Source organism: Peromyscus leucopus, chromosome 8a, assembly GCF_004664715.2.
Source record: "Peromyscus leucopus breed LL Stock chromosome 8a, UCI_PerLeu_2.1, whole genome shotgun sequence".
Classification (NCBI taxonomy): Eukaryota; Metazoa; Chordata; class Mammalia; order Rodentia; family Cricetidae; genus Peromyscus; species Peromyscus leucopus.
Window position 1 is genome coordinate 32,560,216 of NC_051085.1, and position 18,528 is coordinate 32,578,743.

Genomic DNA, 18,528 nt, shown 5'->3' on the forward strand with positions numbered 1-18,528 from the left:
ATAAATCACACAATATTCTTCCATATATCTAGAAAGCTAACAGTAAGATAAACATGTAGAAATAGATATTTGGAAGATTTTCATACAGAGAGGGAATAAAAGCCAGAAACATATTTTAATAGCTCCATGGGTTGTCCTCTTGGGGAAGAGCTGGGCACATGGCTTCACAAAGGGGTAGGGAATGCTATGCTCTGAATGTGAGTTCAAGTCAAGTTCCTGTGTTCATCCTGTGGTGACGGTATTAGGAGCGGGCCATGGGAGGCCATTGGTTGGGATGAAAGCAAAAACTTTATAGAAGAGACTTGTGCTCTCCTGGGAGGTTGGGTGTCACTTCCAGCACACCAGGAGGCAGACTAATTAAGGACGGGTCCTTTCCACATATTAGATGAACTGGCATCTTGATCCTGAACTCCCAGGCTTCCAGGACCTAGATGTATGTATGCTCACAGGTTTATGATATTTTGTTTCCACAGTCCACATCCAAACAGAAAATGAATGGTCAGAATCCAGTTGTTGCCTCAACTACCTAAAACTGTGGATATTGTTTTAGAACTGGGTAGAGGCTAGAAGAGTTTTAAGGAACTTTATAAAAATGCCTACATTTCTGTCTTGTTAAAGATGATTTAGGTGCTAGACCATAAAGAACAGGAAAGAGTAGAGAAAGCCCCAATTTCAGGGAATATGTAAATGATTTTCAAGATTATGTTGGTGCAAGTATGGGAGGTAAAGAGAATGATTAACAGAATAGTAAAGTCTCATATAAAAATGAGGTGCTACTGGTCGATAATGGAAAGGCTGTCACTGCTACAAAGTGGATGGATTATTTTTGTGTTCTAGTATTTTGAGAGTAGTGAATGAGAAAGGGTTTCTAGGCAGGCATCAGGAGTCAGGGGAAATGGACAAACCCATCATTAAACTCCCTCTTTTTGCTGCTAATGAGATCAACTGTGAATTCCTCTTGTTCAGTCCAAAGGGGTAACTAGCCTGCTCACAGAATACTCTCCCAGACATTAAAATCCACTTTTAGCCACCTAACTCTAGGGCATGTGCATTCCTGCAACGTTGCTCTTAAATGACCAGTCTATGAGAAAATTGATCCCGCTGTGCACAGATCTTGACTCCAGCCACCAGTTGCCTATGATATGGGCTGATGAAACCTCAAGATCTAATTTATATCAGATGAAGAGATACTTTAGTAGCTTCCATCTAAAATAATCCCTCCATTAACATTCACTAACTCACAAAAATGCCACCTCAGCCTTCCCCAGCACGGTTCTCACTCATGATGAGGTCAGCCGTGCTGCTTTCTAGTGTGAACACTTAATTTTATTCTTTGGGAATTTCATACACTCATGGAATACATTTTGATCACATTTGCCTACCTTCCCCTCCCCTCCCCTCCTCTGACTACACCTAGAAAGCTCCCCCTCATAACCTAATGTCCTCTTCTTTTTATTGAGAATCCACTGAGTTCAGAAATCACTGCCCATATTTATGGCTGTGGGGCCATCGACTCTGGCAACCAACCAGAGTCCACACCAGCAAAGAAAAATGACTCTTCCTCCCTCAGCCATCAACTGCCAATGCTCCTCAGCTAGGGATTGGGCCTGGTGAGCCTCCCTTACCCATGATGCAATTTTTACTGTTTTTATCTTGTGTAGGCAACCACTTCCATGACTTCCTCAGTAAAAGAGTCATGCACACTTTTGCTTCCTTTTCTAAATAAGACTTCTGCTTGCAGGCATTCTGTATCCATATATTTAATTTATGGATAAGACCAGGAGCTCATGGAAACTCCCCACAGACAGAAGTTAACAGATCAGAGCCCCATATAACCTTTAAACCATTTAACCATATAACTCATACAATACCTTTAAGTATCATTTCTAACAAACCCAGCCACCTGAGGGTTAGAACTTCAGCATTTCATTTTAGGGGGATATCAAACTTTTATCCTATAATACTCATACATAAAATATAAACAAAAATGCTTGATAATAAATGAAATGATGTAATCATGAGCTATAAGGCATCTCCTTTAATAGGCTGAGAGAATATGCATATATATTTTTGGCTTTGATGTTCTCTAAATATTCTTCCTATTAGGTGTGTTTTTTAACCACATACATCACAGATGCAAAGTTAAGATGTACTGGAGAAAGTGTCATATACTTACGTTTCTGCTGGAATCGTAAATGGAGTCATTCTATAATTCAAAAATGGACTTGAAATCTCAAGGAACTGCTCGGGCTTCTTTGGTACAGCATCTGAAAAGTTCCAGTGGGGAAGTGTGAGGTACACTTCCAGAATCCTTCAGAATCGAATGCAGTGCTGGTTAGAGCACATGTTTACCCAGGGATTTCAAAAGAGTTAAATAGGAATGAACAGAGACATTTCAAATTTTATTAAGTGAAATAGTTTATAGATCTTGACAATGTTAGCTTTCTTTTACCCATAGCCAGTTTCTTTTAAGGCTGAGAGCAGAACAATAATATCTCAGCTGGTGAAGTTAGACAAGTCATTGCATTTTCTGATGCTTTAAGTGCAAGGATGACTTTCTATATAAATGTTTTCTTTAAAAAATGGCGTCCCCCAATTAACAACCTCAACACAGCCACTTAGGACATGCAGAGGAATATGAGCTGGTTCATAAGACTATAGTGGAAGAAGAGCATAACATGCCATGAACAGCAAGGAAACAGTGGATTGAGATTGGACTGTGTGTATGCATAAGTATTAAGGTAGTTTAGGAGTAAGAAATTCCCATTGAGAAAGGAGAGCAGCACACATCACTACGGTGAACTCTGAAGTTGAACAGGAAAAGAAACAAGGCTCAGATAGGTAGCAAAGTCGCTCCGCTCATTCTGCACTGTCCTTCAGAATGAAACTCCCTTCCCATTTTTGTTAAGTTTTTACTTCACATATCAAACCTAATAGAGGAAAGACAACTATCTGATGAGCCCTAGCATAGTCCACTGCCACTATGGGTCTACCAGGCCAAAGTACAGGATGCATATTTAATTTTTTAAATATATAATTTGGACATGAGTTGAGTAGCTTTGGGTGCAGGGCTCTGTGGCTTACCTCCGCACGTACCATCCTCCATGGGAGACACTGGTAAGCCCCCAGAGAAGTGTAAATTAGACCATAAGGCAACATGACACATACCTTGAGCTTCATCTGTTATGACCGTTTCTTTTTTGTGGCGAATGAGTTTCCAGGGAGGTAAGGGAGGAGGTTTGGGGGGTGCCACAAGGGGACAAGACCTACTTCTGGTCACCAGCACAGGGTGGCTACAGGTGTGGGAAAGCCCGTATTCCCTAAGTTTCTCTGCAGAATTCGCCTAAAATATGGAAAGAAGATTTGAAATGAATCTTTCATCACCTCTTGTATCTAAAAACAACACTTTTGTCAATATAGAAAAATGGGGACACCAATGTTTCTACCCTTTAATAGAAACAACACTAACATTTATATTTATTTGTATCTTTAAGTTTTTCCGAGACCGTGTTTGCTTATTGAAAAGAAAAGATTACGCCATTCTCAAGCTTAAATGCCAGGGAGACTATGAAAGTCTGTAGGCAGTATTTTCTAGGTTAAAGCTGTGAAACCAGTTTTGATTATCTAAACATTAAAAAAATACTCACTTGCAATTGTTATTTAACACTAAAATTGTTTTTAAATGTATTCAGGTCTTATGAGGTGGCAAGGGGGGCCTTATCTATGATAGGCTGTAATCCTCTAACAGTGGGTTTTTCTAAGGAAGTCCCCCCATCACTGGAGACAATGGAGGCATTGACAGTGGAGACAGAAGCTGTCCTGGCAGAGAGGTCCCATTAGCAAATATTCAGTTCTGAAGCTACTTTCGTTGGAATACATAAGGACATTATTTCAACAGAACTGTATTTCCTAAATGCTGCCTGAAGTATGTTATAGGAGAGAGACAGGCAGACAGACAGACAGACACAGAGACAGAGAAAGAGACAGAAAGTCAGACAGAGACAGAGACAAAGATAGAAAGTTGAATCGATCCATAATCCTACCACAGATTGCTTTAACATTTAAAGTAAAATAACAAAATTCCAACCACACTACAGTCAGTTCCTCCAGAAACTATTTTCTTTCTAATGATTTTTTTTTACATGATTGGTTTCTCTAATCACGGTATAAAAAATAATTCAAATTTAAGAGAAAAGTGATACCCTGATTTTAAAAGTACCTTAAGAAGAGAGAAAGGTTTTAAATTTTTTTCTTATAAACTGTTACCAATTTACTAAAAAAAATCCAAAATTTCTGTAATTTGTAAAGTAGCTTTAAAACCAATAGTTGCCTACAGCATCTAAAGAGCAAACTTCTGACAACTTTTAGTTTGTTAGGTGTTAGAAATCAAATCAATGCTCAAGAGTAATCTGCTGGAAACTGGGGGAGAATTTAAGGGCTCGAGGTCATCACTGCAAGGGCTACACATTAATAACATCTGGACTGAAGCCTACTCAAAATAATGCTTATAAATGGAATAAATTCTAGACATTTTACCAGGAATCATTTGAGACACTTTCTCTGTCTCTCTTTTGCTGTCTCTTCCTCTATGTCCCCCTGCCTCTCTGTGTATCTCCCTTTCTTTCATAATAACAATCAATGTTTTAGTCTAAAAATAATTTCTTTTGGGAACTGTAGAACATTATAAAATAAAGCAAAGTATTGTGAAAATATAAAATAATGGTTGAAAAAACAAAGCAAGGTATTAATTTCATGCCACAGGTCAATAATCTGTCAAAGGACTGGCCTGATTTTAACATGATAAATTTTAAAATGACAAATTGTCATATTTTATTTTCAATATATGTTCAGTCCTTGTGCATCAAGAAAGTAATGCCACAAATTCTGGTTAAATTTTGATCATAAGAAACCTCACCAAAAGGTCTCAAAAGTCCTTAGAGAAGAATTAGGGGTAAAGAGGGATTTTGAATAGCATCCTCAAGATTGAGTAGGTACTTAATAATGTCTGTTGAATGATTCACACAAAAAACATATGCTAGAAATTTTGTTTTCCAAGACACCTTCACTCCTCCCCCATTAATTCAAATTCTCTAAAAGAAGGCATCGGAGTTGAAAGGTGGGGGAAGCTTATTCCTCTAAAATCCAAACTGTTCAGGATGCCTGAGAGGAGGTGTGTTGGATCGCATAGGGTAAGTTCGTCATGAGGAGGGCTGTTGGATAGTCTGTGAAGTTTTGTTCCATTCTTCTGTAGTCTCCAATCCTTCTTAACTAAATTCAAGTTGTTAACTGTGTATGCTGATCTTAATTTGCTTTCAGTTTGTAACTTTAGTGCTATCCTCCATTTTACAAAATTTCAATAGGGAAGAAACCATTTCACACGATTTATGATTAAATCATTTATGATTAAAATAATGTATTTATATTCTCTATTCTAGTCTGATATTTTCAGGGGAACTAGATCAACCTCATAGAAAGTCAATCTAAACTAATCAACAGGTGGTATAGTGAATCACAGCACTCCAGACAGATGGTCAAAGATGGGCAGGTCTTTAATCCCATTGCAGACTATTGATTGATTCCAGAGTCTTTGGCACCTTAAGCCCTTTACGGCACCGAAAAGGAAGGTTTAGACTGGTGTTGTGGTACACATGTGCTCCCAGCACCCAGGAGCCCGAGGCAAGAATATCACAAATTCTAGGCCAGCCTGAACTGCATGGCCACACCATGTCTACGGGAAAAATAAAAAGATTTGTAAATAATCTTCTGTCCTTAGTTTTATAACTTGAATTGCTTCTGAAAATTCTCTACAATTAATCCAATTTCTGTTAGTTCCCAGAAAAAGGGGTCCATGTGGTCTCCTTGCCCTGCAGACTTTCCAACATAATCTCTCAGCTTTGAACACACCTTTTATTATTTACTAGCATGACTTCTTACACCTCAGGTTAAACAGTTAGCTTCCTTTGGGAAGACCTCTCTAGATGCCCATTAGGGGGAAGGTCCATGCTTTGGGTCTTGCCCCCCCCCACACTGATATTTTCCCCCCTCATTCATATAGGTATTCATTTGCGCCATTACTCCAGTATAACAGTTTTCTAATTGTTGTCAACTTAATTATAGTCTCTGAGCTTTGCGGTGAGGAATTTCTACTATGTTACTCATCTCTATACCTTAAGATCAGAGCACATTGCTTGATACATCACATATACGTATTATAATACATGAATTAATATGCATTGAGGGTTACAGTTTTAATAAGTAGTTTGAATATCTCTTGGATATAAGACATGACATGCCACAAAACGTGGCTAATGTCTTTAGTGATCTATACATTGCACCTCTACCATTTAGAACATCTGGAGATAGTACCCATGACACGTATCAGGGAAGAGGAGACTGACCCTAAAGTCAACAGGAGGCTTGGCTTGAGAGAAGGTGTGAACACACATTGGATTGTGGGGAGCTTCTGATTTCCAGACAGTGTGAAAATTTCTGATTGTGCTATTCAACTCTGGCTATGTTATTTAACTTTGAATTAAAAAGAACAGCTATTGTCTCTGTCCCTGTGCACATGCTACCACATGGTGTTCTATCATTTTTATGTTACTACTGCTATGCAGTAGACTTTGGCTGGTAATAATGGCTTCTGAAATGATGGTATCAGGCTCTTGGGCTAATCTAAAAGATGAACAGGACACGGGGGCAACAATGAACCTATTGGAATATTTATTTTTAAAGCCACTTCTCATTAACATTTTAAAATTCAACTCTAACACAATGGGTATTTATGTACAGTTGTATCAGTGTACCCACTATACTTACACTTTAAAATAGTGACTTTACAGCATAGAGAACCCCAGTGGTAAGGGGCTATGTGTCTAAGTTCCCTACATGGGGTCAGGATGAAACAAGTCCTCAACGTATGACAACATTCGTCTAAATAAACTGCATAGGAACTTGATAGATGTTATTATTATGAGAGGAGAAAATTTGCTTTTTTTCCTCAAAGAACAAAAAGTTGCTCAAAATATTGTGGAATTTCATGAATGTTATATAATCACTAACCGTTAATTAAAATACAACACCATACAGAAAACAAACAAAAAGCTGGCTTCCAAATGGAATGTAAAATAAGATTCCTCACTGAACAAAAGTATAGAGTTCAATATAGAACATATGCGTAGAAAGGAAATCAAAGAACATATACCAGCAGGTACAGTGCCCATGCCTCATTGTTTACACTATGCATAATTTAGTTGTATTGCCTTTGGCTACATTTACTAAATTTCTTGTTATTGGTTAAGTTTGCTGTTTAGAAACAAGTAGCATTTATTCTGCATTATTTTATGATGCAAGAAGGTCATGGTTGTGGCTCCCCAGCCTGAGTACAAATTCATATATATCATTTCACTTTAAGAATATATGCATACTTGAGTCACTGAAAAGTTATTATTAATCAAGAATGATGTGCATGAGTTTTACTGAAATGTATAGCTCCTCTATCTTTTCTTTTGTACATAATATGAAAATATTTTAAAATAAAATGTGATTGTATTTTACCTTTATATAATTAGATAGTACTATGAACAACTGAGACAATTTTGGATATGCCAGACCCTTAGTCCAGCAGCCATGTACCTCCCCACCACACATAAAGACATGGTATCTCTTGGTTTTGAATTCTCACCATCTTCTCCAATGTAAAGATCTTGTTTTCAAACAAATAGAGTGGTGTAAAGGTAGCATATACAACCATATGAGGGGACTGTATTGCTGAAGAACCTGGGGGGAAAAGCATATATTGGACCATGAGCATTCTTATGAACATGAAACTAAACAGTTACTTTCTCACAGTGATTTCTTTTATGGGAGGGATGGAAAAGAAGATGGGGAAAAGGGGGAGAGGAAGAAACAAAGGAAGGAGAAAGGGAAGGAAATAAGAGAGGGGAGAATATTTCTAGCATCTTTCTTTTTTTTGTGATTTAACCTTAATTACCACCCCAAAAGAATCTCCAAACACACATTAGAGGTTATGGCTTCAATATATCAGTTTAAAGGAGAAACAATCTCCTCCATGATGCTCTGCTCCTCTGTAAACTATGTCTCTCCATACATGAATTCCTTTCACCCAGGACAACAGCACCAAAAGCTTTAATTCAGTTCAGCATCAACCCAATGTCCAAATTGTCACTGAACTATCTAACTCACCTCCGTTAAGACTTAAGGCAGGACTCATCTTGAGGCAGAACTCTCCTACAATTCTTTTTTAATTTTTTGGTTGTTTGTTTACATATACACAATGAAATTTTATTCAGCTATAAATAAAGATGAAATTATCTCCTAGAGTTCTTACATGGCTTTGAGCCTGTGATACTGGACAAAAAAAAATGTGACTTGGAAATACAAGCATAGGACAGGTAGGCATAAAAGCTTAGCAAGGCAAATTCCACTGAGTCTTGGGCTTGGGAATAGTTCCCTTGGTTGGAGTCTCCACCTGCTGGGCCCACTGTTCCCCTCCAGGCCTCATTAGTAGCCCTACCTCATTGGCTTTGTCCAGAGAACCTATGAGAACATTTTGCAATGGCTTCACCTATAAAGAGCCCTTTCCAAGAGGCCCATTTGGCTCTTTGCATGGATAGTAGGGTTTACTAAAAGTAAGAAGCAGGGCTCACCCTCTGCAACTGAATGGGAAATAGCTTTGTGTCTTGGGAGCCTGGTGAGATTCAGTCCTGATTACCTCTTGATCACCTTGAGGACTTACCTGCATATTCATTCATAGCCAAATAGTTCTACGATCTGGTCCTGTGGAATTACGGATCAACAGCCTTCCTTTATCCTATCTGTGTCTCTTCTAAAAGATGGCCTCTGTGTGGATAACACCCTACTCTTTGGACTTGATCTCCATGGTGAGTAACTTCCTTATGGGTGGTTTCAAGCCACATCCTTGGCGTTCTTTTACAAGTTTTCTTGTTGTAAGTTAGACTGAAATTTTTTTCTAGTCTTCAAGTTTTTATTGGTTTCTCATTTACAGTTCTGTCCTTTCACCTCCCTTCTCTCATATATTACTACTCATAGTGAAGAACTTAGGCCTCATGCCCAACACTGTGCTGAGAAACCACCTCAGGTAAATACCCAATGTCATTGTTCACAGGTTGCTTCTACAAAACACTAGAACACACTTCTGGTAACCTCCTTGCCAACTTACAGTAAGAATTGCCTTCCCTTCCCTTTCAAATTACATCTTCCTTGTTTATAGCTAGGAGTTGTCCCACAGCATCTGTCACATACAGATTTCTTACCAACCATTTAGGCTTTTTCAGCTGTGCATCAAACTCTTCTAAGCATCCATACATCACTCAGTTGCAAATTCATCCCATTTTTTTTAGTATTTGTTATACCAGCACATTAAGTCATAGTACCAACACCTGCATTAATCCTGTCACACTTGAGAAACAGGACTGATACAGAAATAGAGTGATTATTAGGAGCTGATCCATGTAATTATCACCCAATCTACATGATGAGTCAGGCAGCTAGAGTAGCCCCAAGGAAAGCAATGGGTAGTTCCTGTCTAAAGATGACTCCAGTTCCAAGAAAGGTCAGAGTTGCTGGGCCATGGTGGTCCATGCCTTTAATCGCAGCACTCAGGAGGCAGTGACAGGCAGATCTCTGAAAGTTTGAGGCCAACCTGGTCTACAGAGCAGGTTCCAGTGTTGCAGTTCTAAAGCAACACTGAGAAACCCTATCTAGAAAAATAAAAAAAAAAAGAAAGGAAGGAAGGAAGGAAAGAAAGAGGAAAAAGAAAGAAAGAAAGAAAGAAAGAAAGAAAGAAAGAAAGAAAGAAAGAAAGAAAGAAAGAAAGAAAGAAAGAAAGAAAGAAAGAAAACAAGAAAGGAAGAGAGAAAGAGAGAAAGAGAGAGAAAGAAAGGTCAGTGTTTTCGTTTGATTCTGTAGGCACTCAGTGGGGAGGAGAGCGAGCCTTTTCATATCCAGAATTTACCTGTTGGATGAGGTTCACTCACAGGAGACAGGATGAGCTGTTTTACTCTGCCTACTGATCTGAATATTAATATCATCCAAAAAGCATCTTCACAAAATGTTTGCCCAGATTTCTGAGTGCCTCATGGCTCAATGGAGACATAAAATAACCCATCACATTAACTTCCTTCTAAATTTTGATATTAACATCTTTATGTATAAAAGTATGTTGGTCTAAATTATGTTCCATTACCCAACATTACACACTAGAACTTCTGAAGCCCTTCCTGTAACAATTTCCTTTTGTTTGCTCTATGATTTGTGAGACAAGGTGCCAGGACAAAGCTGAGGCTGGCCTGAAACCTGCTATGTATCCTGGGATGACCCTGAACTCCCCATGGTCCTCCTATCACAGACGAAGTGTTTGGGAAAAGAGAGGAGGTTAATAATTTTCAAAAAATTCTAAAGTGTCTGTTATCTCTACATTGTAAGAATTATAATGAGGCTCAGATAATCCACAGGTAGCTGTTTTCTCTCTATTGTTATACCATCTTATTTTACAAAGTTAGAACACTGCATTACCTTCTTTTTTAATTAGATATAAACACAAGAATTTTTAGAATAGCCTAAAGGTAAACATTTGACTCCAAGGATTCATTGCATCATTTATTCATGACTCTGACAGAAACCATGTGATTTCCTCATCTAACTTTCTAGATGGTGAAACAGACAGCCCTGCATTCCAGCATGTTTAATAATTGACTAATATAAAGGGAGGGGGAAGAAAAAGACACACTTTGATATGAAGAGATGACATTTAAAATCCTAACTTCTAAAATGGCTTTACAATATTTTTCAGTATCTATGAGTATCCTCTTTGCTAAAACTGCCATTTTAATTTTAAGTGTTTTACTGCCTAGAGGGTTTCATCATGTTTTCATGATATAGATGCTTCATTTTACAGAGAATGAAGCTCTTCATGTTTTCTATAAGCATATATCAGAAAGTTCTACTATCTAATTGTAGAATTACTTAAATATCATTTATCATTGATTCATTCTTTGTTAGATTGTACTGTCTTAATATATAACAAGTTCAGCCTGGAACATTGATTTACTAGGAGATGAATTCCAAATCATTACAGAATTACTACAAATACTACAACAAATGCTTGTCAAAGGTTATAAGTCTGTGTTCAAATGGATATTCAGTTTCTTGGAGTGGCTAACTTTCATTGAATGTTTCCTATGTGTTGCCCCAGTAATTTTACATGAGTCAGTTTTCATACAAGCTCTGTGAAATAAGTTGTATGGTATCATTTTTTCAGGTAAGAAAACTAATTGAGAATAGGTTAAGAAATATATCAAAGATGCAAGATTAAGATGCATAAAATGTGAGGAGTGAGTGGGAAGGGATGCCTAGTCTGTCTGGTAATTTCTTATCAATCATTCTCTAGAGTAGTGCTTCTTAACCTTCCTAATGCTATGGCCCTTTAATAAAATTCCTCATGTTGTGGTGACCCCAACCACAAAATATCTTCATTGCTACTTTATTACTGTAATTTTGCTACTATTATGAATCATAATTTGATATCTATGTTTTCCAATGGCCTTAGGAGATCCCTGCGAAAGGGTTGTTTGACTCCTGAAAGGGGTCATGACCCACAAGTTGAGAACTGCTGCTTTTGTAGCAATAGTAGAAGAATAGGTCAACTAGAGGGCTTGTCAGGTCATTGTCCACCAGAAGGCTTTTCAGATAATTTTCCACCAGAAGGTGTTTTTAATTCCACAGTATGATGCAAAACTCAACAACAAAATAATTTTTGGAAGGCTTATAATGACTTAGTACACATATGAAGATACTCAGTTTGATATCATGCATGTGTGTGGCTATGTGGCTATGTATGCATGTGTCATAAAATTAGGAAGAAGATTATGATAGAGGAGAAAGAGACATATTAAGAGAGGGGTAAAAAAAAGAATATAACGGAACATAAGTGAAGGAGAAGGGGAATTATTTGGACAAAGGGTGGGAACCAGCCAGAGGGAGGTAAGGGGTTGTCAGTGAGAGAGAGGATGAATAACAACAAAGTATAATGACACATATATATATATGAACATCATAGCCATCTTAAAAGTTTTAGGTCAACTTATTTGTGGTCAAGAAGTGGCCTTCTTAATCTTGAAGTTCTTTAATCTCTGACATTTCTGTCTTTCTTTTTTTAAATGCATTTTTGGAATACAGACCATTCTTGCCAGGCTTATCTTTTATTTGCAATACATGATAAGACTAAATATTATAAATGGCACTCTACCATGTATTTCTGAAGTTAAAACTGCATAGCCTCTAAGGTATAACAACTTGTAGTTATTCTGTGATGAACATCTAGATCCTGGTGAATGTCAGCTTGAGACACTTCCTTCCTCATCATCAGCCACCCCACTGGTAAACAGGGCCCACATATCTTCACCTTGTAAGAAACACTCTAACTGGAGTGATCACTAAGTGATTCCAGCTGCTGTAATAACCACTAAAATTATATCGTTACAAAAGTTGCTAGTTTCCTTGTGCTTGTATATAGTGTGAAGTGGTCATCACAGATCCACAGGAAGGTCTCCACATGGTTTTCCATTGCTTCCCACTCTTTTCACCCATGGCTTTGCTGTCTTTAACATTATGCTCTCAGCTGTGTCAGGAGAGCAAAAGGGGAACTGTGCATGGGGCCATCCCATGATCAAGCTGAAAGTGAGGCATATCATTCCTGCTCATGCTTCATGGGTTACAGCACGAGCTCAGGCTAATCTAACTTTAAAAGAATCTGGGAAACATGCATAACTGTGCTTAATTGGAGAGTGAAAAATCACAAAACGTGGCAATCTCTCCCATACTCAGAAAATGCCCTTCTTAGAATCCCACAAAATTCTATTCCAGTCTTATTGAGTTTTGCTCCTTTATAATACATTTTAAAACTCTTGCTAAGTTACAAAATCTAAGTTACCTTGTAGGTAATAAGATTGTGTCAAAATTCAAATATCTAATGCTTCTGGCAAGTTTTTGGCCAGATATTTAGAAGGGTCTGATTCATTCATATATTAAAACCTTCATTAATGTTTTTCATTAATGTCACCATCTGAATCCAAGTTTCTTTTAAAGTTACATTTTAAATTTAGTTAGTTAGGAAATTGTTCAACATTTAAATATAGCTCTATCAACAGATATTGAGGGAAAGGATAATACAGTGGTAAAATGGGTGAACTCTGAAGAGCAATTTCCAAGACTTGCAAACCCATTGGGAATTGTTCCAAAATACCACAGCCAGAGCTAATAAGCTTCCCAGCTGTGGGGACAAAAGTCTACAGAGGGTTGTATCAGAAGAATTTTATTGTTGGTAATGACCAGAGACTACAACTCACCCTTTTGTTTCCTTTTGTGAATGGGAACTCATATTGCAGCTAATCTATCTTCCACAATACATAAGAGATGAGGTGTGTGTGTGTGTGTGTCTAAGTGGATGTCCTAAGGGTCTTAGAACTTGAATTAGATGCAATTACTGGATAGTCTGCATCATGGTTTTGTAAAGTATTGAGTACACATTTATGGGATGGATGAAATGGGTATCTAGTGTTCAGGGAAGTAAAATTTAGCAAAGGTTAGCTACTGTCCACCAGAGGGGGCCATCTTTCTCCAAAACATCTGGCCAAACTGTGACTGTCCAAGTTCCTTACACTCAGGTATGGCCAACTGTGATTGGAATGGAATATAACCAGAAGTGACCTGCTATCAAGTTTGGCCCTTGAAGATCTCAGCTAAAATCATCCCATCTCTCTTCTCCTGGCAAAAACCTTCAGAATCTACAAGGTAAAGTGAGTCAGAACTCTAGGGCAGGACCACATTTTTCTTAAATACTATTTAGAAGAATTTCTGACAGTCATAATAGTCTTAAATTTGTGTAATTAAAAAATGAAATGTACTGTATGAATTATTTGTAAGTAAATCATGAATAGATTTACTTTGAAAATAACAAACTGGAGGGGGGACCTTTAAATGTCACATAGTTATTAGCATGTAGTAGATTGCAGTAGATATTATAGAAATGTAAGCACACATGTGTGACAAAACATACATAAATAGCTATACAACTTCTGTTACCTTACTTTGTTTTCTTTATATAATTTTAAAGCTATGAAATGCCATTTTATTTTAATTACAGCTTTGATAAATTAATTCCCCAAAATTAATAAAACATAGGTATTTTATAGTAAATTCCTCATGCCTTCTCAGAGATAGCTAAAGCATATTATATTTATATTGTCAAATTGAATACAAATAATACAAAAATCAAGTCAATTCTTTCCCATAGGAATTGAGTCTTTAAGTCAGTCATCTTTTGAATCCTCAGGGTCCATCTATAACCTGCTAAAGCAGTCAATGGAAGGAAATGCATCTTCAAAATCCACTTAAAATTAACTGCATAGGAAAAGGAAGTCTATGCAGGCACTCTCTCTTATTTATGTCAGATGACATCCATCCTATAGAGCTCAGCAGAATCCAGTGTTCTGTCTTAAGCAATTTTAAGAATTAGGACAATCATCATGCATATGCTGATGTGTGACATACCAACCAATGGATGATTCGGACTTTAATTTTTAATTCTGAGAGCTCTCTTAGTTGCTGCTGTGGTGATGAAGAGAGGGAACCTGGCTATAAGGGGCTCCCTCGCTAGCCTGGTACTCATGTACCCAGTGCTGAAGCAGAGATCTGACTTTAGGCAGAGCACACAGCCCAAACCTGAGTCACATCCTGTATACACATGACTTCATTGGTTTTGTTGTTGTTTGATTTGGTTCTTTGTTTTGTTTTTTGAGATAGGATCTCACTATGTAGCCCTGGTTGTCCTGGAACTCACTATGTAGCCCAAGCTGGCCTCAAACTCAAGAGATCTACGTGCCTCTGCCTCTATAGTGCTGGGATTAAAGGTGTACATCACCATGAGCTTAATCATGAGTTCTAAGGGGGGGGGGAGTATTGCTTTTTTTTTTTTTTTTTTTGGTTTTTCGAGACAGGGTTTCTCTGTGTAGCTTTGGAGCCTGTCCTGGAACTCACTCTGTAGCCCAGGCTGGCCTCAAACTCACAGAGATCCGCCTGCCTCTGCCTCCCGAGTGCTAGGATTAAAGGCGTGCACCATCACCTCCCAGGGTAGTATTGCTTTTACTTTCACAAAGAAAATGGGGAAAGCAGCATTTAGTTCTTTTTAAAAGACGAAGCATTGTCAAAGACAATTTGGCTTTGGTTTTCATCTCCTAACAACATACAAACCCACCATTTACATGAAGGAACTGAAGGATGAGGGGAAACCTGAACATGATTACATAGATACTTCAAAAGAGAAAATGTACTTTTCTATGTTCCAACACTTTCCATGAGCTTAGACAGCGACTATGGTAGTTACTGTAAGAGACTGAGAGCTTACAATCTGACAAGGACTGCATAGAGTACTGAACATCAGATGAGGGTCTCGAACCATGGAGTGAAAATTTGAATTTTTCCTTCTCCTTCTCTCCATCCTTATTCCTCTTCTTCCCAAGGTCTTTTGCATCTGCTTTCTCTAACACATTAAGAAAAAATGGTAAATCTTTTATCTAGAAAACCTCAGACATGCTACATATTCAGCCAGTGTGTCCTAAGAAGGCCAAAACAATGGTACTTAAAATAGAACTGCAGCCTTCATTTCTCCCAAAATGTAATCTCCTCTGATTAGAAATAGCACATTAAGCTAGAGAAAACAATCCTAAAAATTAACATGGGTTGTGAAAACTGGACAGAACTACTTAGTATTATGCATAATAACTAAATTATTATGCATTGTTTTGTTGCATGCAGATAGTGACTAGAACACATTTGTGTGTCTGTGCATAAGTGCCCATGGTATGCATGCACATGCACAGGAGGATGCTGGTGTCTAGTCCTCACTTTCTCTGCTATTCCCTTGAGACAGGGTCTTTCTCTCACTGAACTTGGAGCCTACTTTTTTGGCTAGATTATTTGGCTGGTAAACTCTAAATCCTTTCTCTGCCCCCAACAGTGCGGGGGTTACATAGGCAGCCCCATGCTCTCTATGTGGATGCTGGGGATCCTCAGATCCTCATGCTTTGCCTTAGCCAGGCAGCCATTTCTCTAGTTCCTTGGATATTTTTAATTGAAATATAATTGTAACGTCAGGCTAAGTTTCTCATTTGGAAAATTAAAACAAACAAAAGCAGCAAGACATGCATTGCAAGTTTAGACCTATCTACACAGGGCCGTCTCAGTTTGCCCTATTTGGGGATGTTAGCTCAAGCAAATACCATTTTCTTTCAGTAAAGCATCCTTTTGTGGGGTTGAAAGTCAACCCCACCCACAAACCAACCTCCGGGTTCCAGTGTGTCTTGTGTAATAAACCAACTAGAGAGAGTTGTTGCCACTGTTTGAATGTTCATGCATGAGCATAGTTCTATGAAAAGACTTTAACTTAGAAAAAGCCAAGAATGTTTTTTCTGCCCAATGAGTCCCTTCAATTCAGAATGCGAGTTTGGAGTCTCTGCATCAGCTGCTAAATTTATAACCCTCATTGGTAGCCTGTTCATTTTTTTTTAAAGATATGCAACTATTAAAAATTATGACTGCAACTACTTATGATGTTCCTTAGCATAGAAAATATACCTGTCTCATGGTGTTTGAAGTAGATTTAAAATGTATGCTAGACATATTATAACCTCAAATATAGGCTAAGATGTTTAACTGAGAAATTTAAGTATTAAAAATTAGGTTAACAGGCTACAATCCACAACCCCAGAGAAACTAGGTAAAAAGGATGACCCTAAGAGGGACATACAAGGAGGGCCCCAGGAAGGCAAAGTAGTTATAACCTCCTGGGTAAACTGGGGGAAGGAGGGGTAGAAGGGAAGAGATGAAGGATTCAAGGATGGGAACAGGAGGGACTGATGTGGCCAAGTGGAGGAAGGGACAGAGAGGGTGAGCAATGAAAGAGATATCTTGGTAGAGGGAACCATTAGGAGGTTAGGGAGAAATGTGGTGCTAGGGAAATCCCCAGGAATCCACAAGGATGGCCCCAAGACTACTAGCAATAGTGGAGAGGGTGCCTGAACTTACCTTCTTCTGTAATCAGACTAGTGACTACTCTAATTGTCATGATAGAACCTACACCCAGTAACTACGGAAGCAAATGCAATGATCCACAACCAAGCACTGGGCTGAGCTCCTAGATTTCAGTTGAAGAGAGGGAGGAGGGATCACAGGAGCAAGTGAGGTCAAGATCTTGCTGGGGAAAACCACAGAGACAGCTGACCCAAGTTTGTGGGAGCTCACGGACTCTGGCTTGTCAGCTGGGGAACATTCATGGGACTGAACTAGGCCCTCTGAATGTGGGTGACAGTTATGTGGCTAGATCTGTTTGGGAAGCCCCTGGCAGAGGGACCAGGACTCATCCTGAATGCATGAAATGGTGTTTTGGAACACATTCCCTAGGGTGAGAGACCTTGCACAGCCTTGACACAGGGGGAGGGGCTTGGTCCTGCATCAACTTAGTGTGCCAGACTTTGTTGACTCCCCAAGGGAGGCCTTACCCTCTCTGAGGAGTAGATGGGGGTGGGATTGGGGGAGGTGAGAGGACAGGAGAGTGGGAGGGAGGGGGACTGGAATTAAATAAATTAAAAAATAAAAAAAGAATGCAATGGGGGAAAATAGGTTAATAAAACTTTATTTTGTATAAATGTCAACCTAATTTATTAAGCTAATTTTGTGCAGCAAATTGTGATTTCATTTACAATTTTAAAACTGAACTTTACTTTCAAACTCCTATTTAGAATTTGATTTATAATATATCCCATTAAAATATGTAAATAAAATGGCTAATTAAGTCTTTGTCACTAGACTAATATAACTGTCATCTGTCATTTAATTCCATGATTTTGGCAAACCTCACTATAAACAACTTTGCTGAATGTTACTGGACGTTATTCTTCCCTAGTTCCACAAATATCACCACATTGCTATTAAATTTCTACCAAGTCTCCATCTTCCATCTCAACCTCATTCCCAGCTCATGACTATGCTTCCTAGAACCAGAGAATATTCAAACTTTTGTCAGAAATGCTCCACCACTAGTAAAACCAGGCTGTCTACTTACCTACCGCTGTGTCTGTTCACCCCATGGCCCCATGACCTGTGCCTGCACATTAGAACAGAGGAGCAATTGCTCCCCAGGGCTGAGGAGAACTCAACAGCTCTCCGGGGTTCCTGGAAATATCCATCTTAAATGAGAGCATTGGTGTCAGTTTCCTGAGAAGGGTGGAAGAACAGAATCCACCACCCACTGGAGGGCCACCCTGTAGAACTGCTGAGTTCTCCCTCGTTAGATTAACAAATACATATTCTGTGTATCTCACCCTAGTGAATATCAGCTTTCATTTTATCACTCTGTTCTTCTTCAAGGCCAAATTTCTCACAGACTTGTCTGTGTATTATATTTCTTCCTGTTTTCTTAACTCTCTTCCA

The 18,528-nt window shown here is 38.5% G+C and overlaps 1 protein-coding gene across 1 annotated transcript in view; it reads right to left on the reverse strand.

Moving 5' to 3' along the window:
- Positions 1–18,528, reverse strand: part of Adgb (androglobin) — a 141,994-nt gene that overhangs the window by 67,252 nt on the left and 56,214 nt on the right. Inside the window, exons 10-13 of the mRNA XM_037200383.1 lie at positions 15,446–15,580; positions 7,685–7,779; positions 3,169–3,343; positions 2,177–2,267 (exon numbers count right to left, since the gene is read on the reverse strand). Of these exons, the coding sequence (XP_037056278.1) occupies positions 2,177–2,267; positions 3,169–3,343; positions 7,685–7,779; positions 15,446–15,580 (496 nt within the window). The remainder of the gene's footprint in view (positions 1–2,176; positions 2,268–3,168; positions 3,344–7,684; positions 7,780–15,445; positions 15,581–18,528) is intronic.